Below are 26,175 nucleotides of genomic sequence, written 5' to 3' on the forward strand. Positions count from 1 at the left end.
GGAAGGGCTAGAGAGAGACACCACCAGAGTGTACAGAGTGGATTGTATATCCCAGAATGGGTCTATTTTGATTAACTACAGATTGTGACTCAACAGGAGCACTGTGTTACTAGCAGTTGTGGTGAACTAATTAGATCCTGTTACTGCCTGAGAAGCACCAAAAGGGGTCACCAGAACTAAAGACTGGAGACACACCCAACCAGAGGGGGGCACTTGTGAGAGGCAGTTGCCAACCACACTACAGTTTCTCAAACACGCAACACTTTTCTGAACTGTCTTAGTGTAGAAGGAAAGTACATGCCTGGCCAAATAGTTCCTATGCAATATTGGGTCTAAGTTTAAAATAATCATAGAGTCAATGCCCTTGTAAGGTGACATGCAGGGGATTTTTTTATGCAATGTTGTGTGCTCAGCAATACTCAGCTCTTCCCATGCTCCGTGTCAAGGCATGCCTGGCAAGAGCATTTCGAACTTGGAAAAGGGAAGATCAGGCAGCAGTAGGGTTTCAATTCAGTGCCATCATGTCCAACTAATGAGCCTGGTGAGTCAAACTAGTCCTTCAGGAAGCTATAGACCAGTCCACCCACAGTGTGCACAGTGTATCTCCCTCAAAGGTTATATATTCTTTTACAGGTGTTGGATTCCCCCAATCCCCATTTCACACGCCTTGCTAAGGATAAAGCCGGGGGAAAGACTGGCAAAGATGCCAGGCTGCATATGCTGCCTGGCAGGCAATGGAATGGGAACATGACCCACTAGCCATAAATATCTGGCAGATTCATTCTTCCTAGGACACCAGTCCCTGTAGACCAGTAAGAATCCCAGCACCACTCAGCACATTAACCTCCCTGCATTTACACTGATCTCTGGAAACAGGACTGACTGGACTTCTGCCATGTGCTTTGTTAGCAAGTCTACTCCCACGTCTAACTAGATGGATTCCAGGAGAAAGTTGGGGAAATCTCTTGTTATCCAATTATCTCTTTTCCAACATGGGGGTGGGGAGGGTTATGGGTGGGACAAGACAATCTGATGGCTCTTGAAAAGAAGCAATTTAATGCCACATTATCCTCGTAGGGCACTGTGTGCTTGAAAGAGAGCCTGATATTATTTCTTGCAGACTAGCACTGCTGCATGCTCTAACCAGTTCAGTGCGATAGAGCCACGGTTGCCTTCTGCAAGTCATCTCAACGAAGCCCTTAATCCCGAGATTGTGAACGCAAAGAAACACTTGTCAAAGGATGTCGGTTCTTCTTGACTAGCTCCGTTTTCTAGAGACCCAGAAGCCGGCTTCCAGAGCGTTCACACGGGACAGAGCAGAGGAGCGAGACAGATCGCGGACTGGGAAGGCTTCCTTTGTGGCCGGCAGGAAAGGGACGGGAGCTGGGACCCTGGAAGCGGAGCGGGCAGTCCCGATTCACTTTCGGCGAGCTTGATCCGGATCGTTCCAATCACGAGGCGAGCCTGAAGTTGCCGCAGAGACTTCCCTTGTAGGACCAAGTCGGGGAGGGAGCTTTGGGCGACAGTCGGGTTGCGTCGGGAGGCTCAGGAGATTCACAAAGCCTGGCTCCAACCTCAGTTAGCCCATCGGGCTTTCACGGGCTCCAGGCGCGGGGAGGGGAGCTGGCTGGGGCTTGCCCGCTGCGCTGAGGTGGGCTCCCGCCAAGTATCTCTGGCACCCAGAGCCAGTCCCCGTGGGATCGCGCCGAGTTGAACTGAACTGGAGGGCTCCCTTCCCACTGAGCACTGTACAGCAGCGGGGTGCGGGGGGAAGGAGGGAGACGGGATCTGCGACCTAGCTGCCGGAGCTGCAGGCAGAAGCAAGCAGAGGCCGGTGTCGCCTAAGATTTCCCCCCCGCCCCCAGCTACATGCAGCCCTGGGAAATTTCCCACTGCCCAGCCAAAGGGATGGTGCGCGCTCTCGGAAGCGCCGCTGACTATTTCAGCACCAGGGCCAGCGCCGCGGAGCCTGCCGGCGTCCGGCACAGCCGCTCCTGCCACTAACCAGCGCTCCCCTCTTCAGCACCATAGACAGCGCGTCGCCCACGGGACTGACCGCCATGCGGCTCCCTGCCGTTCAACCTGGGACTTCCCACGTCTAGAGGGCAAGGGACCCCGGCCTCTAATGCTCCATGTAAGCTACTTCTTCTTTCCTAGGGAAGGGGATCCGCGGCGGGTGGCGTCTTAAATAGGGGAAACTATAGTCGCTCTGGCCCCAATCCCTCGCTCCCAGCTACACCCAGAGAAGTAATTTTTGTTGGTTGCAACTCTGCAGCGAAACGCTTTCTGCAGACCCAGAGCCGGTTTTGTGATGTGAAAGGACTGGGTCCTCAACTCCATGGAGTGATCTATTGATCCTTCCTGTTGCAGATCAGTGTAAAAGAGCGGTTAGTCGTCGCCAGTTTAACCCTGAATAGCAGGTTTCAGCTCTGTGCGTTTGTATCCGGGCTGAACTGCCGGGCTTTTGCATTTTAGAAAGACTAGGTCTGCTATGGAAAAGGGGACGCACGACATGCCAGGTAACCCCGTTGGCGCTGTGTCTAAAGATGGAGTTGGCGGCCGGGTTTGTTCAAGATTTGAAATAACCGTTAAGTAGTGTTGCCAATTAAAGTGGATTTCAGCAGTGAAACAAGAATCCAGGCTCTGTGTGAAGGGAGCTGGAAACCTTGGTTCTGGAAGTATATAAAGTGGAGTTGCTTGTTGCTGTATTCCAGAGATATGCTGCCACCTGCTGTCAGAAGAAAAAATTAACTGCTGTTTTCCATAGTAAAATTTGTGAATGAATTCATATGGCATATTATGGTTATGAGCGAAACCTAATTGTGAGCGAGCGTTCTTCTACAGAAAGGATAAATTATACTCAGAAAATTATGTTCTGAGACCGGGATTAGGGTTATACAATCATTAATTTTGAGAACTCTCATTTCACTCAACCTTCAGAACACTCATTGGGCAAACACATTGGTTCTCTGATATTAAAGAGAATAGAGAGGAAATAATATAGAAAACTTTCACATGAGCAGGTCAAAAGATAACAGAAGAGTAGCCGAGGTTCCCAACAGCATATTGGTACAAATATCCATCACATATTTTCTGAATCATTTCAATCTGTAATTCTTTTAGTCCTCTTTAGAGCAGTAGGTATAATAAACAGAAGTGTCAGTTATAATAAGGATCAAAGTATGAGAAAAATAAATGAATGCAGGAATCAATTCTATTATTTTAATCATCATTTACTCTAAAAGTAGTGTGTATAACTTCCAGCAGGATTGGGGTATAAATGGCCAATGTACTATTTGAGGTTTAGTTATATTAATTGAACCACAAAGAAAAAACAACAAAAATGTAGATTTAAAATAATAATAATAGAAATTCAAAATCTTGGGGTCTCGATTTTCATATAATCCAATAGTCCCAGATGTTAAAAAGTGACTAATGATTTTGGGTTTGTCGGTGATTGGCTGTCCTACTTGAGACTCCTTTCACCCCAAATAACTAGTCAATTTTAAATACCTTGCCATTGATGTTGATGGTGTTGTTTGCAAAGATCTACATAGTGTGACGTTCAGTACTCTATATATGCTCCTGCCAACATTTATGGCAAACACTGAGTCTGGCTGCTGTACTGTCTTGGCACTCCTGCAATAATCTGGTCCTCTGAAATCCATCAGTGCTGTAAACATACATCAACCAACTGCCTTCAGGATGAATGTCACCCCTACATTCCATAAGAAAACTAGGTAATTGGGGTTTTGTAGAAGGTAATGGATGACAGAATCTGCCTCCCTGCACAAACAATGGGGAGGTTGCATGGCTGCCTTATATCCTTTCCTTGGCCATTTTCCCAGGAATGATTTAAAGATGGTTCAGAAGCCTAGCTCTTAATAAGTAGTAGTTCCTCCTCTGGCTTTTCAACACCATCAAGCTGGACTATTTAAGTCTAGTGACAAACATCCCTTCACCCCACACGAGGGCCACTGGTGACGCATTATGTGTGCTCTCCACTTTTACCACCTCCTCAGTACCAGCAGCCACCCCATAGGTCTTATATGAATGGCCCTTTATATATGAAGGAAGATACTATTTCACATTTTCGAAAAGGATGAAGGCCAACTTCTATTTTTTACCCATGCAGTTTGCACCTGAAATATCAGTGCTGGAATTTTTGCAACCAGCACAAGGAAGTCAGGTGCAAACCTCAGTAGAAGCATCTTTAATCACGTAGATTGTGCCTAAAATCGGGTAATTAGAGGTGTGAGTATTCAGAGTTGTGCTTGAAATGTAGTCGCAGGTGCGCATTTAATTGCTGCTCATCACATCCACAAAAAGGAGGCAGCCTCCTTGAAAGTGTGAACTCAAAAGACCTTTTGTCTTATTCAAATTTGAGGGAGGATATACTACTTGCTACTCCCTGTTTTCTGGATAATTCCAGAAAAGTTGCTATTTATTAAAAAGCTAACACTCAAATAATACTTAGGCTGGATATTCAGTAAATAGAAGCAACTGAGAATGGACTCCACTGAAACATTTATCTTAATCCAGTTTCTGTTAATATTTCCTCTCTCGGATAACGGTGAAATTTTTAAAATGTTTTTGTTACTGGAGATAAACCTGATATAAGAAAGCAAATAATCTGGAATACTGGAGTAGTCTATGAAATATTAGCAGACAAGATGGAGAACTTGTATTCTTAAAATTCAGTGTGTGCTTCAGAAGTATAATTTATCCCCACAAACTTTCTCATACTGGTCCCTTAAACCTTGATTCTGCTAAGAAATATGTTGTTCCCCTTTTTCCTTGAAATAAATTAAACATACAAAATTCTGCAGACAAATATTTTGGTGGAGAACTTGTTTTCCCTTATATTCTTTTCATGGCAATAATTTCTTTATTGATTCAAATCTGTCTATAGTGTTTAATTTCCTTAATTTTTGTTCATAATGACAATATTTTAAGTAACTGCATTTTGACTGTATTTTAAAAGACCACTATCTAATGTATAGTATTAGAGGGTGAACATTTTAAACAGACCTAAGAGAATTTGAGTGGGAAGTTAGTGCCTAGCATTCCTGAATCTCTGAAAATGGCCTAAATCATTTCAGGAGAGGAGAAATAGCAAGCAAGGGGCTGATCCTTTAGTTCTTAACTCCTATTTCATCCCCATTTTGAATTTCAGTTTGGCCTAAACAAGGATTACAGGATGAGATCCTAAAGCATAAAAGGTGTTTTTCAAAATGTCACCCAAGAAACTAAATCCCATTCTCAAAAATTATTTGAGCACTTAGTTTCAGATCTTTGGAGGCATTTGGGGGCCTAATTCCCACTGATATTTGGAATTAGGAGCAGGAATATCTTTGAGGGATCTGGGTTGTAAGTTTTTGTCTAATTGATAATGAATAGGAATTAGGTGCCAAGGATCTATAGAAAATCCTATTAGTGTCTTTGGCACCTTTACACAACTCAGTAACTCTGAATCGGCCCCATGTCATTTCTAAAACTGGGATTTAGGGTCCTTTAGGTACTTTTTGCTCCAAATCTTAATTCCAGATGCCATTCCTATCTTTGCAGATGTATTTCTACTGTGCAGCAATGGAGGAGCTCAGTGTGGGTGTCCATACTGAGGGTACAGAATGGCATGGGCATGAAATCTGTACAGGCCCAATATGTAGTGGGATAAAGGAAGTGAGTGACAGACAGGTCAGTGGCTGGAGTTGACTACAGTGTTAGGAACCACAGAATTCTCTCTTCTGTGAGAGAGAATCCTTCTGAGCCTCTTACTCTCAGCACGCAACCCAGCTAACCCAGTCCAACTGCTTGATAGAAGACTTTAGACAAAGCAAGCACCCATAGGTCAGTCAATAGTGTGAAACCAATACGATGTGGGGACAAATCCTACAAATTGCTGTGTACCGCCTCCAACGTGCCTAGGACTGTCAAGTGCTAAGGACTTCAACAGAAGTTGTGAATGTCCAAGAGCTTGCAACAGATGTCCCCTTGGAGTCAGGATCTGGCCCAAGGTTTTGCCTTTCTATAGTACATTTCTTTCCAATGACATAGAATGTCAAAACAGGCATTCCTAGAAAAACACGGTATTTCAATTGCAATATCAGCATTTGATCCCTAGCTGTCTCAATAAAATATGCAAATGCAGAGTCATTTAAATGCAGAGCATCTTCAATGAAAAATGTTAAGATACCTGCAATCAAGTTACAATTACACTTTTTAAAGAGAACCCATTACAGAAGCTCAGTACATATGATTAATTTGAAAACAGGCTGTACAACTAGTGCTGAGGAAGATGGGACGCAGAAGCCAGTGACATGGATATGGCTGAGTTTCCAAGATCTTCTGTTCCTAAATATATATCTCTTTGCATTGTCACTATTCATCATCATAATTCAGAGTTCAGGTCAAACATCTTTGTAATTAGTTTTTAAAATCTGAAGTGGCAGCTGAGTTTTCCTTATGGAAATATTCCAAGTTCAGGGACTAATTTTCAATTTGTATCTTCATATGTAAACGATGATGTAGTGAAGTATTGATCTTCAGGTTTCATGATCAAGATTGGGGTCATAACTCATCAGAAGTGAAGGCTTTCATGAGTGATAATGCCTTCACCGTAACTTTCATTTGTTCTGCTTATCCTTCTCTAGAGTATTTTAACATGCTTATTTTCTATAGCAGTTATGTTTTGGTGGGAAGGTTTATTTTAATACTATTCTGCTTCTGCATAGATTACTCTTACTGTTGCTGTTAGAATGGAGTGAAAAAACAGCATCTACATTCTATCAGAGACAGTGAGAAAAAGCAACATTTTTCATAATTTTAGTGAACTATTAACTTTATACATTAGAGTAGAAGACTTACCTGGTATTGCCTGGGTCCTTCAGGGTCAGGGACTAGTGGTGGTGGGGGTATAGGAGTCAGGGCAGGGCCTTGGGGATGTGGTGGGGGGCAGGGCAAGAGTCGGTGGGCATGGGAGGTGTAGGAGTCGCACGTGGGTTGGGGAGGGACTCAGGGCAGAGGGCCAGGGCCGTGAGGGGTGCGAGAGTGATGGTTGTGGTGTGAGGAGAGGCTAAGGGTAGGGGTTCTGGTCTGGTGGGGCTTTCTCTCACCTCTTAGCCAGTGTGGCTTTTTCTTCTACTCCCAGCCCCCCACCCCCAAAAAGGCAGGGGTGGTACAACTGCCCTCCAATGGTCAATCTGCAGTATAGCACTCCCCATGCTCACTGCTCCCAGTGGCCACTGTGAGTATCGCATCCCTCCTCCTTGCCCCCTCTCTTTCCATGTTATGGCAAGCAGCCCCATTCCCAGCTTTTCCCATTTTCCTGGCACAACCAAACACTGACCTTGCTTTAAATTAGGAGATGAGAAAGCTGCATATCAAATTTGGTGGCCCAAACTCTTAGTGTTTAGGAGGAATTCCTGAACAAACAGATTGCAGACAGACACAGATGGACTCCTAGACAGACAGACACACTCTAATATACATATGCCTTTTGTGTCTTACCTTAGATTTACTCTGCCAGTCTCTGAGGTAAAAATAAGAGGACAAGAAGAACTATGGGTCAGCAGTAAGATAAGTTCCTGACAGATACATCCATCAATGGCTATTAGTCAAGATATTCAGGGACACAGCCCTATACTCTAGGGGTGCGTCTAGACTACAGGGTTTTGTCAACAAAAGTGGACTTTTGTCGACAAAACTATACCTGCATCTACACTGCCGCTGAGTTCTGTCGACATAATGTCGACAGAACTCAGCAGTTTTGTCAACATCTGTAAGCCTCATCAAATGAGGAATAACGCCTTTTGTCGACAGAGTTCTGTCGACAGAAGGCATTATTGCATCTACACTGTCCTTTGCGTCTACACTGTCATGTCGATAAAGTGGCTTGCTTTGTCGACAGAACTGCCTGTAGTCTAGACACTCTTTGTTGACAGAAGTTTTGTTGACAGTATCTGTCAACAAAACTTCTGTCGACAAAAGCCTGTAGTCTAGACGTACCCTAGGTGTCCGTACATTTCTGGCTTCTAGGAGCAGAGCTGGGATAACAGGGATTGGGTCACTTATTAAAGTACCCTGCTTTGTTCACTCCCTCTGAAGCAAATGGCACTGGACACTGTTGGAAGACAGGACAATGTGGTAGGTGGGCCACCGCTCTTGACCCTATGGCCATTCTTATGCTTTTGCTTTCTTTCTACCAACAGAATAACTATTTGTTTCCATTTGTGGACTCGGAAATGACATTAGGACTGATTCTTTGTTTTGTTTTTTAGAAAAAATTAAGACACAAAAAATCCCCCAAAGTAATAATAACTAAAAGAATAAATAGGTCATTGTTAAAAAATTAGGAGACTGGATAATGGACTAGCTCCTGCTAATACTGCATCTAGCATTCCAAACCTCTGTCCTGCTTCCAACAGCTGTCAGCTCTGTAAAAATGACAACTAAATCAACCCAGCAAATTTGCTGCCATGAAAATGTATTGTCTCCCACCCCCATCCCCTAACTTCTCACCAAAAAAACAATTGTGGTGTATCCACATGCTGGGTGGGCAATATTCTGCCCTAGATCACTGAGGGCACGTCTACACAACAGCGTTGTTTCAGAATAATGGCCGTTATTCTGAAATAAAAATCCAAGCATCTACACAGCAATTCCGTTATTTCGAAATAAATTTGAAATAACAGATGGCTTATTCTGACTTCTGTAAACCTCATTCCATGAGAAATAATGCCTTTTCTGAAATAGCTACTTTGGAATAACAGTAGTGTGAATGCTCCACTGTTACTCTTTTGAAATAGCTCCTCCCCAGGCCTATTCAAAAGAATTACTTCCCAGTGCCTCCTGGGGCTCTAAATCAAGGTAGCACATCTGCATTAGGGAAGCCTGCCTCAGACTAATTTTGAGGCTTCTCTGTAGTGCAGACGTGCTATTTTGAAATAAGCTATTTCGGAGTATTTCTTCCAGAATAACTTATTTCAAAATAAGTGTGCAGTGTAGATGTACCCTGACTGGCATGAAAAATGAATTGTGTGTTGCCAACAAAGCATCACCACTTGCTTTTTTGTTTCATTTGTTTGTTACATCTTGGATAAATGTTCTAAAAGAGCCGAGGTGATTTAGGAGCCTAAGTTCTTGACACTTTTCAGTAAAGTAATTTGCATTATTCATCATATATCCTAAACCATGCTGAATGCATTTTAAACTATGTTCAATACAAGGTCTTATAACAATGGAACATTTCCAACATTATTTTCAGGTTACCTCAGATTAAAAATGGCTGAGAGGATAATCAAGCTTCCTTCCTGTCTTTGTGCAGGTTGGGAAACAGCAGCTCTAAAAACATGCATCGAAGGCACACAACCCTGCGGGAGAAAGGCCGGAGGCAGGCTATCCGAGGCCCCGCCTACATGTTTAACGAGAAGGGCACCAGCCTGACCGTGGAGGAAGAACGCTTCCTGGATTCTGCGGAATATGGCAACATCCCAGTGGTGCGGAAAATGCTGGAGGAGTCCAAAACCTTGAACTTTAATTGTGTTGATTATATGGGACAAAATGCCTTGCAGTTAGCGGTGGGGAATGAGCATTTGGAAGTGACTGAGCTCCTTCTGAAAAAGGAGAACCTGGCTCGAGTTGGGGATGCGCTGCTGTTGGCCATCAGTAAGGGATATGTGCGCATTGTGGAAGCAATATTGAACCATCCAGCCTTTGCCCAAGGGCAGCGTCTCACACTAAGCCCCCTTGAGCAGGAACTACGCGATGATGATTTTTACGCTTATGATGAGGATGGAACTCGGTTTTCTCATGACATCACCCCCATAATACTCGCTGCTCATTGCCAAGAGTATGAAATTGTTCATATCTTGCTTCTGAAAGGGGCACGGATAGAAAGGCCCCATGACTACTTCTGCAAGTGCAACGAATGTGCCGAGAAACAGAGAAAAGACTCCTTTAGTCACTCTCGATCGAGAATGAATGCCTACAAAGGATTAGCAAGTGCCGCTTATTTGTCTCTTTCCAGTGAAGACCCTGTTCTTACTGCTTTAGAACTAAGTAATGAATTGGCAAGACTAGCCAACATTGAAACTGAATTTAAGGTAATTCAACCTAAAAGGTTTTCCTTCACATCAACGTATTAAGAGTGGCATGTATTTTACATATGAAAGAGTGTTGGTCAGAAAAATCAGGGTTCAGAAAGAACATCCTGAAATTTCAAAGCAGGGAATCAAATTCTAGGTCAGCCTCAGATTAAAGGAAATCTTGGTCAGCCTTTAGATCCAATTAGAGCTTCAATCAGCAATATGGAATATACAGTGTGCCTTTTAAGAGGAAAAAAATGCTTTCAGTCCTCCTACCATTATGAGAAAAAAACTCAAATTGAGATTTTTTTCCCCATTTCTGTAAGTGGCAATCCTCTAGAATCTAATTAGCGCTGTTTTTCTCTGAAAGCCAGGCAGCAAAGTTCAAGTATTTACATATTAGATGATTTACTGTGTTAAAGAGGACAAATGGAAAAAATGATTCATCCCCCACTCTTCACTAACACAATGTTGTATGTTAAAAAAAAGTGAAGGCAAAGCATCCATTTTAAGTCCTTACAGCAATGTCATTATCTCCTAAATTCCTACATATTTGAATACAGCGGGGCAAAACTTTTTTCAATAAATAATAAATGTGGTGTAATGATTAGTAAGGTTTGGGGAACCAAAACTATTTGTGAATTTCAGTTAAAATCAGCCAAACATTTTTGATAGAAAAAAATCAGAAATATTGAAAAGCTTCATTTTGACATTTTCAGCATGAACCATTTAAACGTTTTTGCTTTGAAATGAAATTTTAGGAATGCAATGTCAATTGGAATTGATATTTCATTTAGGAAATGGCAGTTTGGAACAAAGTTTGAAACATTTTGTTCAGTTCAAACAAAACATTATTGGTTATTCATTTGGGAGAGAAAACCCAGTCTGGGGTCAAAACAAATCAATTTTTCCCCGGGGTTTTTCAGTTCATTTAATGAACTGAATAACTGAATTATTAATTCATCTCTAATTTTGATGAGAGACAGAGAGAGATGTCAAGACTTCATGCCTTGTATTCTTCTCCATTTCCAATTCCAACTCTTTACCTCCTACTTTGCAACTGTTTTATCTTGCATGGGCATTGATATATACATGAAAGGACACAGCAGTTCTGAATATTGGTATGACAAAAGTATTATCGAGAGTATTTAAAATGTGTTAACTACACATGATTGGTAACATTCTACTTCTGAAACTCATAACAATCTTGTTCTGAAAGCTAAGCTGAGGTCATTTACACCCCTTAAAATATTGTAAGAAAACCATCAGCTACCCAGAACTTGTACATTGCACACCATTGCCACTCAGAACTTCATGGGTGAAGAAAAGGATGAAAAGTGGATTTTCTAGCATCAAAAGCAAATCTCTTATGCTGAAGACAATTTAATTGGTCATGAGCAATCTAGATACATAATTCCCAAACAGAAGTGGATGGCCCAGTGCTTAGAGTGTCACTTCAGGACTTGGGAGACTCAGCTTCAGTTGCCTGCTCAGCAGACTTCCTGTGTAACTTTAGGCAAGCCACTTAGTCTCTCTTATGCCTCAGTTCCCCTCTGTAAAATGGGAAGAGCTTCCCCACCTTGCTGGTTGTTTTGAGGATAAATATACTAAAAATGAGATACTCAGATAATTACAGTGATGGGGGCCAGATAAGTATTTTAGACACATATACAGGTTGGTTTATCAGATTAAGAATCCACCATACCTACTCTGATTTCAAATTACAAAGATGGTCCATCAAGAAGTTTTTGTCCTTCACATATTGTACTCTTCATTTTAAATCATGAGACCTGCTTCTCTATATGAGGAGTGGGAGGTAATTCTGAAAAGTGCCTCTAAATCTCTTGCATTTTTCTGCATTGGAATCTTCTTAATTATCTCTGCAAATTACTCAACATCACCATTATGAAGATGAGATTGTAAATGTCCTATGACATTTGCAACATTTTGCTAAATCAGTAGCATGGTCCAAGAATTTGCAATCTTCCAGGCTAAAATAAATTAGCCATAAAAACTCAATTTCTATGGCCCAGTCACCGGTTTATGGAAGTTTTCTGACTTACGGCTAATATGCAGCTACAACTGTGGACAGTAACATAAATGCAATAAAAGTCTTAAGTTTTCAGTACATTGGGGTAGGATGCCTCCTAGGAATCCATTATTTTTTTTAATTTGAAAAACCATTCAAGTGTTCAAGTATCACTTTCAGAATTCCTCACCAGACATTCTCTGAATTAGAAGTGACAAGAGTTATATATCTTCTCAAGAGTTGCCTTCTAAATTAACTAGAAACATTCTTATAATGGCAATATGATTGATCCCCCATGGAAATAAAATTAAGAGCCAGATCCTGCAATCTTTTACCCACGCAACTAAGAAATTGCAGCATCTGATTCCAACACAACGTTGTTAAAATGTAAAAAGGAAGATTTATATGTGTGAGGTCAAATCTTGCAACACTTACTTAGGGAAGCAGTCCATACATAAGGGCTACATCTAGACTACATCCCTTTTTCGTAAAAGGGATGTAAATTAGACGTATCGCAATTGCTAATGAAGCGGGGATTTAAATCTCCCTTACTTCATTAGCATAAAAATGGCTGCCGCTTTTTTTTGGCACTGAGGTTTGCCGGAAAAAAGCACCAGTCTAGACGCTGATCTTGCTGAAAATAAAACCTTTTCCGAAAGATCCCTTATCCCTCTATGAAATAGAGGGAAAAAGGGATGTAGTCTAGACGTAGCCAAGCTGTTCCATTAATTTCAATGAGACTGCCTTCATGAGGAACAATTGCAGGATCAGACTCATAGTTTGCAGTATTAGTATCTCCTCAGTGTTCCCCCTTCCATCCAGTAGGAAATGGCATGTCATTTCATTTTAAGGAGGATCAAAAGCGTTCATCATTACATGGCTGTCAGCTCTGATAAATCTCTCCATGCTAACTGTAAATATATATTTTCCAGAACCCACAGTCCTGTTTAGGAAGATGCCATCCCTCATTCTTGCTCTAGACAAAGTCTAGTACATGAAGGAATCCTCACGAAGTTAACAACAAAGAGGAAATAAGATACTATGTAAACACCTGAGATTATTAGATAGCCATAGACCAAAAGGGATATAAGGTGCTATGAAATGTTCCATCATCTCTACTCATTATGTGATGGGCTTCCCATTCCTGTCTCTTTGTGGAAGGGCCTCTGTATCACATAGACAGACCTAGAAAACGTTACTGATTAAGTATTCCCATTTCCATAATTTTTAAAATTAGCCCCTAGAGTCAGAACCATGCAAGGTTTCAGGGGCAGCAAACCTATGAATAATGTAGGAATCTATGCATTTTCTCATTTCTCAATTTCCTGTTTTCTTGCATTAATGCTATAGGTGTGACACAGTATTAGGTAATAAAGCTAATTTAAATTTTTTACAGAATGCAAAATTGGGTTTGTGATAGAAGGTAAACAAAACCCTCACTTTCCACGGGAGACATGAATAATTTAGTTTATGGCATAGAGAGAGCATTTATAAAGTTTGCAGATGATACCAAGCTGGGAGGGGTTGCAAGTGCTTCGGAGAGTAGGGTCATAAGTCAAAATGATCTCCACAAACTGGAGAAATAGTCTGAAGTAAGCAGGATGAAGTTCAATAAGGACAAATAAGAAGAACAATCAGTTTCACACACACAGAATAGGAAGTGACTGTGTAGGAAGGAGTACTGCAGAAAGGAATCTAGGGGTCATAGTGGACCACAAGCTAAATATGAGTCAACTGCTGCAAAAAAAGCAAATTTAATTCTGCGATGCATTAACAGGAATGTTGTGAACAAGACAAAAGAAGGAATTCTTCTACTCTACTCTGTGCTGATTAGTCCTCAACTAGAGTATTGTATCCACTTCTGGGCACCACATTTCAAGAAATATGTAGAGAAATTGGAGAAGGTCCAGAGAAGAGCAACAAAAATGATGAAAGGTCTAGAAAACATGAGCTATGAGGGAAGACTGAAAGAATTGGGCTTGTTTAGTTTAGAAAAGAGAAGACTGAGAGGGGACATGATAACAGTTTTCCAGTATCTAAAAGGGTGTTACAAGTAGGAGAGAGAACAATTGTTCTCCTTGGTCTCTAATGGTAGGTCAAGAAGCAATGCGTTTAAATTGCAGCAAGGGAGGTTTAGGCTGGACATTAGGAAAGTCTTCCTAATGGTCAGGGTGGTTAAACACTGGAATAAATCGCCCAGGTAGTTGTGGAGTTTCCATCACTGGAGTTATTTAAGAGCAGGTTAGACAGACATCTGTAAGGGATGACAGATTAGGGGCAGGGAAACTTTTTTGGTCAGGGGCCGCTGACCCACAGAAAAATCTGTTGCATCCAGCCCCCAAGCCTTACGTTCCCTACCCCTGATCAAGATGGTGTTTGGTCCTGACATGAGTGGCCAGGGATTGTACTTGAGGTCCTCTTGAGATCCCTTCCAGTTCTAGTATTCTAGGATTCTATGACTAGTGTGAGATTATTCATTGAAGACATTTTTGATTTCTGAATAAAAAAAAGTCCTGGTTAGACTCATGTAATGATGTGCAAAATGTAACAAAATCAGGCAAGCTGTTAAGAACAGTTCTCAATATCGAATTTTTTAGAATAAGGAATTGTTACTCAACTTTGGCCTTCTGTTGCCAACATAAGACTTTCTATATGTAGTAATAATCTAAACTTTAATATCACTACCCTCTGGTTTATTATATTCATACATCCTCAGCAGCACACTGCTTTGCAGAACATACTTGACAGTGACGTGCATAATTTAACTTTTAAATATGGTGGCAGGGAAATATTAAGCCATGAGGTTATTTTTCCTTCTTCTGAAGAAATTTACAACATAAGGGGATGATAAATATGTGCCTATTTTTAGATCTTTTCACAAAGCTTTCACTGCTTTAAGTGCATTTTATACAATAATGGTATTCTATACATAAGATTAGCCCATAGCTCTGTGCAGAAATTAAATTTTGGGGTTTTGTAAGCTCTTAGATTTGCAAAATTTGATGTACAAGTTTGAAAGTTGAAATAGGTTTTAGACCCATTAATTTCTGATAGTGAATAAAAATAGATGAGGTTCAGCTGTTGTGGTTAGAGGTCAAATAAATTAGGGGAGGTGAGCAAAGCGGTATTCCTTTCATGAGAATTTATTTTCAATTCCCATTTACAATAATGGGAGCTGCATGGCTAACTCTCAGCCTAATTCACTACCAAAGGTACCTTACATTATTATACATAGTATAATAACTCAAACTGCAATGTATGGCAGACATGCACTGTAGAGTAACACCTACTCTTTGGTCCAAGTGAACCTACACATGTGTTTGAGAGGACAAATTCAGTCTCTGGTTGCTAAGGATGAAGTTATCTCATTCATTACATTTTCCATACCTTCCATTATCACTATTAAGTGGACAGTTTTCCCTGTTGAACTCTACAGGTTTGTTTAGTTTGCTTCACTAGCGAAATCAGGATAATCTGTTGTTATATTGTGTCCTAGAGATTGAGAAGAGGTATCCGAATGAAGACTTGCAGGCGGTAGATTGAAACAGATAGGGCAAGAGATAGAAAAGTTTTATTGAGTGAATGTGTCAATGAAAGTTATGGCATATGCAAATTAACAACAAAGGCAAAGTGAATACAGAGGTTAATGATGGATTAAGGGGAAACAAGGAAGCAGAACACATTAAAAGCAGAATAGTGATAGAAATGTAGCTGTGTTAGTCTGGTGTAGCTGAAACAAAATACAGGACTATGTAGCACTTTAAAGACTAACAAGATGGTTTATTAGATGATGAGCTTTCGTGGGCCAGACCCACTATTTGATCTGAGGAAGTGGGTCTGGCCCACGAAAGCTCATCATCTAATAAACCATCTTGTTAGTCTTTAAAGTGCTACATAGTCCTGTACATTAAAAGCAGTAAGTGTAACCCTCTTTGTCCCAGATGAAGGTGTGAGGGTTTTTAAAACTCAGTCTATAAATGTCCTCAGGGGTACCCTCCACAAAGTGAAAAGAGTCTTAGCGTCTGACAAAGTGCATAGGCTCATGGGTAGGGCATGCCCCGGGACGTGATGTGTCCTAGGTCCTCTTCAGTCCTAGGTCCTCTCGGTCCAGTGGTTTTCCTGTAACAAGAAACATACTCCAGCAGGGAAGGAAGTGTGTGCCTCCCCTGACCTTGTCTCTCATCAGTAGTCTTGGTTGGTCTCTGTTGTCCCTCGTCATCAATCTTATTTTGCTTTGCGGGCAAGTACGTGGTCCTTCGGGGAGAGTAGTAATACATATGTTGGCCCAGATATTCAGTTGATGTAAATCAGTGTAGCACAACTGAAGTCAATGGAAGTACAGGCAGTCCCCGGGTTACATGGATCCGACTTACATCAGATCCCTACTTACAAACAGGGTGAGACAACCCCGCACTAGCTGCTTTTCCCCCTAGCAGACCAGGGAGACGCGAAGCTAGCGCCCCACCCAGAAGACCAGGGAGACGCGGAGCGGCTTTTCTCAGCAGACACCTCAGCTTGAGAATAAAGGACTGAGGGAAGTGAGGTGTGAGAGAATAAAACTGAGCTCTGGAGAAATGTTTGGCTAGAGTTTCCCCTACAATATGTACCAGTTCCGACTTACATGCAAATTCAACTTAAGAACAAACCTACAGTCCCTATCTTGTACGTAACCCGGGGATAAGAAATGCAAATGGGATGGATCCAGCACTGTTGCAGGTGATATTAAAAGTGTCTGCCTTGCAAGGTGCATTGATAAATAAGGCCTGAAAAAGGACATGTCTGAGACAGCACTATAATGGGATCGGACTGATTTTGTGTTCCACGAATGTCCTTAGGTTTCTGCAGCTCCAATGTCTTACAAAAAAGCTTCCTGGTGACAGTTAAGGGAAGAGAAAGTGCTTTGAGATGCGGCCGCATGGTCCTGAAACCATAGTACTGAATCTTGAAAAATCAGAATAAATGCAAGAAAAATGTTCAGCTGGCTGTTTGTACAGAAAAGACACATAAACTAGAGGTGGCAAATGTGGAGGGCTGCACTGAAGCTTTAGTTCCATGAAAGGACTTGGCCACTAGCCTGGAAAGGAAGAAATTGTTACCAATGTGGGTTTTGGAAGTTTATAAAACGTAGAAGTGGAGGTCTGAGTCACGTGGGATGTTTACGCACAGTTTTATATGCAGGTTTCCAGGCCCTCTGATGGGGGGAGCAAAGAGGGCAGTTGCTTCGGGGCTTGGTGATTCAAAGGGGGCCTGGGGCTCCCAGCCATTTCTGCTTTTACTATGGCAGCCGGAGCCCTGGACCCTTCCAACTGGCATTGGAGCCTTTAGTTATAATAGGAAAAAATCTGCGCTCACCTAGGGTACGTCTAGACTACAGGCTTTTGTCGACAGAGGCTTTGTTGACAGATACTGTCGACAAATCTTCTGTCAACAAAGAGCGTCTAGGCTACAGCCAGTTCTGTAGACAAAGCAAGCCGCTTTGTCAACATGAGAGTGTAGACGTAAAGGACAGTGTAGATGCAATAACGCCTTCTGTCGACAGAACTCTGTCAACAAAAGGCATTACTCCTCGTAGAATGAAGATTACCACCGTTGACAAAACTGCCGAGTTGTGTGGACGTTCTGTCGACAGAACTTGGCGGTAGTGTAGACGCAGGTATAGTTTTGTCGACAAAAGTCCACTTTTGTCGACAAAACCCTAAAGTCTAGACACACCCCTACAGGCAGCATCTTGTTTTTTCTTACTCATGCAAGTAGTGCTGTTAAAGCAGTGGTCACCAGCAAGTCGATTGGGATCTACCGGTAGATCTTGGAGTTTCTGATAGGTGATCCTGACAGGTCTGGCTGGGAGACTATTAAGTGCCGGCACTTCAACTGCCCCTCTTCCCACTGCCCTGCTGTTCCTGTCCGGAGTCTCAGAGCTGTCCCCGGAGCCTTCTGCTTGTTGTGCAGGGTGGGGGACTGTGACAGGGCATTTGCCCCGCACTGGCCCTTTAAGGGGAAAACCCCAGCCCTGAGCAAGGGCTGCGAGCAAAGCCCCAGCTGAGGCAGTTCTTGCTAATGAGGGCCCAGCTGAGGGTTATATAAAGAAGGACTTCTGGTGGGAGAGGGAGAACTGACTTTTGCATTGGACAGAGAGCAGGAGGGACCTGACTGCCAGGGAAGCAGGAGACTTCCTGGAGATAGAGCAGTGCTGGGGAAGGAAGACAGGGCTGGGGAGGCTCTTTCCCTAACTCTGTTTACTCAGTTTTCTCCTCTGGGATTACCCTCTCCTTCTTTTCTTCTCCTGAGATCCCATACTAAAGGCAGGTGTCTTTTAGAACCCTGCGTTCTCCCTCGATAGCATTCAAGATAGATTCTTCAGAGTCACTGACTGTCCTTTGTAACAAAGAGAGCCTCATCACCCCGGGTGATTACTTTTTATCAGCCTCATTCAGCCTTGTAATCAGCATCCCCTTCTGTGGCTAACGAGGGGGTAGGCCTGACCTAGCGGAGCAGGCTTTAAAAGCCAGAGGCAGAGCACTCAGGGGAGTGAAGTGGACAAGGGACTGCAGACAAAGGGTTTGAAAGAGGGAGTCCCAGTATGGTTAGGAAGATGCACAACACCTGTGCAAAGCGCTGTTTCTGTTGCCTCCATCTGCTCCTGTAGCCAGACAGACCACCTGACCGTGGATGCCTCTAGCCCAGGGTGGTTAAATTTTGGAATAAATTGCCTAGAGAAGTTCTGGAATCTCCATCACTGGAGTTATTTAAGAGCAGGTTGGGCAGACCTCTATCAAGGCTGATCTAATTGGTGCTTGGTCCTGCCATGAGGGAGGGGACTGGACTTAATGATCTCTCGAGGTCCTTTCCTGTTCTAGTATTCTATGATCATTCCATAGAGCAATCTACACAAATTAAATTACAATGGCAAAGGAGAGTATGGAAAGGTCTCACCAATCAGAACTCTTGTATAGTAAGATCTGAATTCACATTGATTGAAATGTTACTGTGCATACGATCAAAGCCACCACCTAGATCATCCTTGTTTATTAATTCTGCCAGCATTGTCAATTCCTTGACTTCAGTTAACACACAAATGTATTTTTATTTTGCTCATCCTCCTCTAGCTTCCATTGCTGCTCTACTTGATGCCTTGTATACTTTCAGATCTTCAAAAATTAAGGGAACAGATGTGTAGAAAGATCCAAATCCACAATCTAACTTGTGTCTGAAACAGAGTCTTGTAAGTTCAAACATTTGCAAATGGCTGACTACCTGATTTGTGGGTGCCAGTGACATTTGCAACAGTAAATCAAGTAATTAGACAGCCAGGACTATATCCACAAGACGGGTAAATCAGTGCAAAGGTCAATGGAACCCCACCAATTTGCACCAGCTGGCCCCTAAATTCTAATATTTATAGTCACAATTAAATGCACATCTCCTGCTAACAAATGCAAGTGCAAAATTGCGAGTGCAAATATTACAGGAAGATTTCCTATATTGTCTAGCCTAATATTTTTCCACTAACAATTCCATTCTCATAGTTTTTTTTCCCTCCTAATCTGCTGTGCAATGTTTAGCTTCTATAACATGATTGTAGTAAAGTTGTTAAGGGAATTGATATTTTAAACTCCCCTGGTATTGCCTGGACTTTAATTTATACAAATGAAGGATCAGGGCCATGTTCTGCTCTCTGCTGGAGTCACTCTGCCACTGACCCTGTCCCTAAAGTCAGTCTTCCTAAGATAAGTAGATATTGCAACTTTTATGTGCTCAGCATAGACAACATAACCAGGGAAAGGGAGAATGGCAGGAGAAACCTCTGGCTGTCACCAGGGTCCCCTGAGCCCATTAACAATTTGCATTAATTTAGGCAGTCTCCTGGCTGCTGTAATTAATGCTGGTTGGACTAGCTCCGCATGGTCATGGTTACTAGGTCAAGACCGGGGTTCCACAAAAGGCTCCTTTGCATTCTCACTCCTGACAGCATGTTTCTCAGCTGTAGTGGAAGTCCTGGACCGGGCAGCCCTCTAACCCCATTAAATGATATACTTGGCATGGACTGCTGGGTGCTTTGTCGGGCTCTTTTTATTGTGATTTAAATGTAAGAGGCAATTACAGCCATTTTCTTGGCTGGATCGCCATCACTGAGTGGGCCCCCAGCGTACAATTTGTGAGTTCTAAGCACAGAAGGAGGGCTTCTGATCTTATAAAGTATAAGTGGAAAGAGCGTGGGAGTATCCATGATTGTCCCTAGGCGCATTATTGAGCCACTTCTCTCCATGCTTGCCTGAGGCCGTTACATTGCGATGTCTTTTTTTTTTTTTTTTTTAAGGAAAAATCCCTTTTATCGAGTGTCATGTTGTTGCTATTATCTTGTAGCAGAAAAAATGATTGCTGCAGATTACCGAGGAGCGAGATGGGGAGGATCTTTAACATGTGGTTTCAATATTTTTTTCAAGTTAATTTAGAGCTTGCAAAAAGTCCCAGGGTGAGAGCCTGGTGAGATGAATTTTGCTGTTTACTCACAAATCAGTTCCAGCTTGGATAGTGATGATGAAAAGTGCACGCTGGGACTCCACTACTCTCACATCCCTCAGCTCAGCTCCTGAAGAAACACCATCTGCGGAAAGACGGCTCAGTTTAGTTCCCACGCTCGGCCAGTCATTGCAAATGGCAACAGAAATGTCCTGTTACTCTTAGCTGTGATGCTAGTAGGAAGCCACATTTGCCGAACCACAGGAGGTCAATATTATAGCAAGTGGGTCTCTTTTTTTAATTTTTATTTTATTTGGATTTCACCAAGGTGAATAAAGGGAACAATCCTTGCAATGCTGCTTAGTGATGTATAACTGTACAAACACACCCTACCTAAGCCTACGCCTAGCCAAGGCTTATCAAAGTGTTTGCATTTTTACACAAATGTACTGTATTGGTGCAAGGAAATAGGTAGATAAAGCATAAAAACCATGCTTACGCTTTTCAGCATTACCAGCACCTCTACTGCTTACTGGGCTCTTAGAAGACATTTTAGGGGGAAATTAGAGCTACATAACAGCACAGAAAATTGACAGCTAGTGTGAGCATATGTGCATGACATGGAAATCACACCCTTAGCTCGAAGTGTAGACATAACCTTAGGTATCTGAGCATAGCCTATGGCACTGTCAGAGCAATTATAATTTTTCAAGCCAACCTTCACATTGGGCCCAGGTTTCAAAAATGGCTGTCTAAAATAGTTCCTTCCTTGAGATATTTGCACGCAGGATATACAGTTCAGATGTTCAAAGACAGCTAGGGGATTTATCTACTATCTCTAGTCCCTTCTGACTAAATCCCCTAGTCATTTTTGACTATCTGAGCCCACATGTACAGATGTGGCAGTAACTTTTGAAAGTGGGGGTAGAATCTTGTCCAACTTCCATTAAAGTGGATGTAAAATGGCTGTTGGGTCAGGACCTGCCATGAAAATCTCTTCCTATTTTCCACTGTTTTGTAGACTAAACATTGACAAAGATTAAAAGTGAACTAGCCATGGGAACAAGGAAACAGCAGCAGTATTCAAAATTAAAGCTCATGTTGCTTTCTATAAGACTTCATGTGAAGCAAGCAGCACCAGTCTGGATTAAAATTTGATTGGATTTGTGGATATTTTTCCCTTACAGATAATCTGAACAAAGAGTGTTTATAACTCTGTAGATAAATATGCAGGTATCTGTTCTCCACTCCTGTGGCATACAAAATGGAGAACAGAACCCTTGAGAGAAATTCTGAGCTTGTAAGCATCCTGGGGGTACTTAATTAAATCACGGTGTGCTTGAAGAGCATTTCACAAGGCAAGTAGAGGGCTAAAAAAGCTGAGCGTTGTTTTCTCAACAGGCCAAAGCATGAAAAATAACTATGTATAGAATTCAATTATCGGTACATCTGGGGACTTTATAATTACACCATAAAGCAGTTTTAGAAAGAGAAGTTAATTAGTTTTGAATATAAAATATTAAGGGCTAGATTGCTACCTGGACTATGTAAGCCGACAAGTGAATCAGAGGGCAGACTCTCCCCTCCCTTGTACTGCTACACTTACAACCTAGAACTTAGGTCTCTGTGGAGCCTGAAGTAATATGAGTTTGCCTATTCCTTCCCTGAAACAGTTAGATTGGAAGGGGCATTAATGGGCGCAGACTTGTTTCTACCCTCCTGTGGTCTCTTCTTCACCCTTACCCTTAGCTAAGAGCCAGTTGGCTTTTAGCTCATGTGCAGGAGTGGCAGGTATGCTAGCTGGGGGAAGACATTGCCTTCCCAAGCTGCCAGCCATGGCCCCGCCCACACTCCACCCCCAGAACACCTATCGTGTATCGGGAGTAGAGTGTTGCTGCCCCCAAGCACTCGCACTCCGCGAGCTCTGGGGCTCAGGAGGCTGGGGCCATGGGCCCCCGCTCCCTCCCAGTGGAGCTGGGTGTGGAGGCTGGGGCCATGCACTCCCCAACCTCACTGGGGTTTTCGGGGTGGGCAGAAGGGGTGGGGTAGGAGGCGGGGCTGGGGCGAGCTTGCATCCCCCTGCTTTACTTCACGCACTGCCCATGCTCATGTGGTAGAGGCTCATGACTATAGCCCCTAGGGTCCTAAGTCCAATCCCACCTGCAGATGACCCGTGTCCGTTGGTTCTTCAAGTGGGGGCTCGTTCAGGAGGAGTTGCTGGGAGGTTTCTCAACCCCGGGATATGCTTAGTGAAATTCTTATGTTGAACAATGGCTATTTTTAAATCCACGATTGAGTGACTAGGTTTCTCTTCCCTCAATAACTGCACAATACTAAAGCCCACCATCCAACGAAACTGAGCTGAGCCAATAGCAGGAAGTGGTTTCTGCAAATATTCTTTTAGATTTGGAAATGAATCTCTGTTGGATTGTATAGAAGAGCCATTTGTGTCACAATCAGCAAATATACTGAATATTTTGTATAGTATTCAGGAACACATTTCAAAATGTGCCATTCAGTATGGGTTGGACCTCCAAAAACCAGGAGATTCTGGTATAGCAACAGCTGTGGTGTGGCAGGGGGCTGGTGGCAGCAGGGCTGGGACAAGCGCTGGAGCCCCAGCACTGGAGCCCCAGTGGCAGAGCTGCAGCTAGGACAGCAGCAGCCATGATGGCAGGGCTGAGGTGGAGGCAGTGGCAGCCCTGGTAGTGGGACTAGGGTTGGGGCAATGGCATCTGGGGGTCAGGGACATAAGAACATAAGAAAGGCCCTACTGGGTCAGACCAAAGGTCCATCCAGCCTAGTATCCTGTCTGCCAACAGTGGCCAATACCAGATGCCCCAGAGGGAGGAACAGAACATGTAATCCTCACATGATTCCCACCCCTGTCACCTACCTCCAGAAAAACCAAGGCTAGGGACACCATTTCTACTCATCCTGGGTAATAGCCATCGATGGACCTAACCTCCACAAATCTATCTAGCTCTTTTTTGAACCCTGTTAAAGTCCTAGTCTTCACAACATCCTCTGGCAAGGAGTTCCACAGGTTGACTGTGCTGGGTGAAGAAAAACTTCCTTTTGTTTGTTTTAAACCTGCTGCATTACTTTACATTGATCAACACTAGATTTCATTTGCCATTTTGTTGCCCAATCCCTTAGCTTGGTGAGTTCTTTTTGAAGCTCTTCACAGTCTGCTTTGGTCTTAAATATCTTGAACAGTTTGGTACTCCTTTCTCTAGATCATTTATAAATAAATTGAATAGCATTGGTCCCAGGACAGACCCTTGAGGGACCCCACTGATTACTTCTCTCCACTCTGAAAACTGACCATTTATTCCTACCCTTTGTTTTTTGTCTTTTAACCACTTATCAATCCATGAAGGGACTTTCTCTCTTATACCATGACAACTTACTTTACTTAAGAGCCTTTGGTGAGGGACCTTGTTAAAGGTTTTCTGGAAATCTAAATATACTATATTCACTGGATCCCCCTTGTCCACATGTTTGTTGACCCCCTCAGAGAACTCTAGTAGATTAGTAAGGCATGATTTCCTTTTACAGAAACCATGTTGACTTTTCCCCAACAAATTATGTTCATCTATGTGTCTGGCAATTTTATTCTTTACTATAGTTTCAACTAATTTCCCAGTGTTGGGTTAGGCTTACCCATCTGTAATTACTAGGATCACATCTAGAGCCCCTTTTAAATATTGGTGTCACGTTAGCTATCTTCCAGTCATTAGGTATGGAAACTGATTTAAAGGAGACATTACAAACCACAGTTAATAGTTCTGCAATTTCCCATTTGAGTTCTTTCAGAACTTTTGGGTGAATGCTGTTTGGGCCTTGTGACTTGTTGCTGTAAGTTCATCAATTTATTCCAAAACCACCCCTAATTTTACTTCAATCTGAGACAATTCCTCTGATTTATCACCTAAAAAGATTGGCTCAGGTTTGGAAATCTCCCAATCTCCTCAGCCATGAAGTCTGAAGCAAAGAATTCATTTAGCTTCTCCCCAATGACTTTATCATCTGTGAATGCTCCTTTAGCATCTTGTTCATCCAAGGGTCCCACTGGTTGTTTAGCACGCTTCCTGCTTCTGAATTACTTAAACATTTTACTATTGCTTTTTGAGTTTTTGGCTAGCTGTTCTTCAAACTCCTTTTTGTCTTTTCTTAGGGTGTGTCTAGACTACCTAGTTTTGTCGACAAAAGTGGACTTTTGTCGACAAAACAATACCAGCGTCTACACTACCGCGGAGTTCTGTCGACATAACGTCGACAGAACTCCGCGGTTTTGTCGACGCTGGAATACCTCATTTTACGAGGCAAAACACCTTCTGTCGACAGACTTCTGTCGACAGAAGGTGTTATTGCCTGTAACGTTGCGTCCAGACTACGGAGTTCTGTCGACAAAGCGGCTTGCTTTGTCGACAGAACTCCATGTGTCTGGACGCAAATTGTCGACGGAAGTTTTGTCGACAGTATCTGTCGACAAAACTTCTGTCGACAAAACGCAGTAGTCTAGACGTACCCTTATTGTATTTTTACACTTAATTTGACAGTTTGTGCTCCGTTCTGTTTTCCTCACTAGGATTCAACTTCCACTTTTAAAAAGATATCTTTTTCTCTCTCACTGCTTCTTTCACTTGGTTGTTAAGCCACAGTAGCACTTCTTTGGTTCTCTTACTATGCTTTTTAATTTGGGGTATACGTTGCAGTTGGGCTTCTATTATGGTGTCTTCGAAAAGTTTCCATGCAGGTTGCAGAGATTTTACTTTCGTTGCTGTACCTTTTAATTTCTGTTTAACTAAGCTCCTCATTTTTGTGCAGTTCCTCTTTCTGAAATTAAATGCCACAGTGTTGGGCTGCTGAGGTGTTTTTCCCGCCACTGGGGCTATGTCTAGACTGCAGGCTTCTTTCGAAAGAGGCTCTTTTGAAAGCATCTTTCGAAAGAGCCTCTTTCGAAAGAGAGCGTCTAGACTGCACGGAGAAATTTCGAAAAAGCGGATTGCTTTTTCGAAAGAAAGCATCCAGTGAGTCTAGATGCTCTCTTTCGAAGACGCCCTATTTACATTGAAGAACACCTTCTTTCGAAAGAGGAACTTTCGAAAGAAGGCGTTCTTCCTCGTAAATTGAGGTTTACCGCCATCGAAAGAAAAGCCGCGTTCTTTCGAATTAATTTCGAAAGAACGCGGCTTGAGTCTGGACACGGGAAGTATTTTCGAAAAAAGGCTACTTTTTTCGAAAAAACCCCTGAGTCTGGACACAGCCTGGGATATTAAATTGTATTACATTGTAGTCACTATTTCCAAGTGGTGCAGTTATATTTACCTCTTGAACCAGATCCTACACTCCCTTAGGACTAAATCAAGAATAGCCTCTCCCTTTGTGGGCTCCAGAACCAGCTACTCTAAGAAGCAGTCATTTAAGCTATCAAGAAATTTTATCTCTGCATCCTATCCTGAGGTGATGTGTACCCAGTCAATATGGGAACAGTTGAAATCCCCCACTATTATTGAGTTTTTTATTTTGATAGCCTCTCTAATCTCTCTTAGCATTTCATAGTCACTATCACTGTCCTGATCAGATGTTCAATAC

The 26,175-nt window shown here is 42.5% G+C and overlaps 1 protein-coding gene across 1 annotated transcript in view; it reads left to right on the forward strand.

The window, feature by feature from the left end:
- Positions 1-9,331: 9,331 nt before the first annotated feature.
- The window catches only part of TRPC7 (transient receptor potential cation channel subfamily C member 7), a 156,797-nt gene continuing 139,953 nt past the window's right edge, over positions 9,332-26,175 (forward strand). The window contains 1 exon segment of the mRNA XM_089769627.1: positions 9,332-10,103. Coding sequence (XP_089625753.1) covers positions 9,351-10,103 — 753 coding nt within the window. The 5' untranslated portion in view covers positions 9,332-9,350.

The sequence above is a fragment of the Pelodiscus sinensis genome, chromosome 16, assembly GCF_052426305.1.
Source record: "Pelodiscus sinensis isolate ZL-2025 chromosome 16, ASM5242630v1, whole genome shotgun sequence".
Classification (NCBI taxonomy): domain Eukaryota; kingdom Metazoa; phylum Chordata; order Testudines; family Trionychidae; genus Pelodiscus; species Pelodiscus sinensis.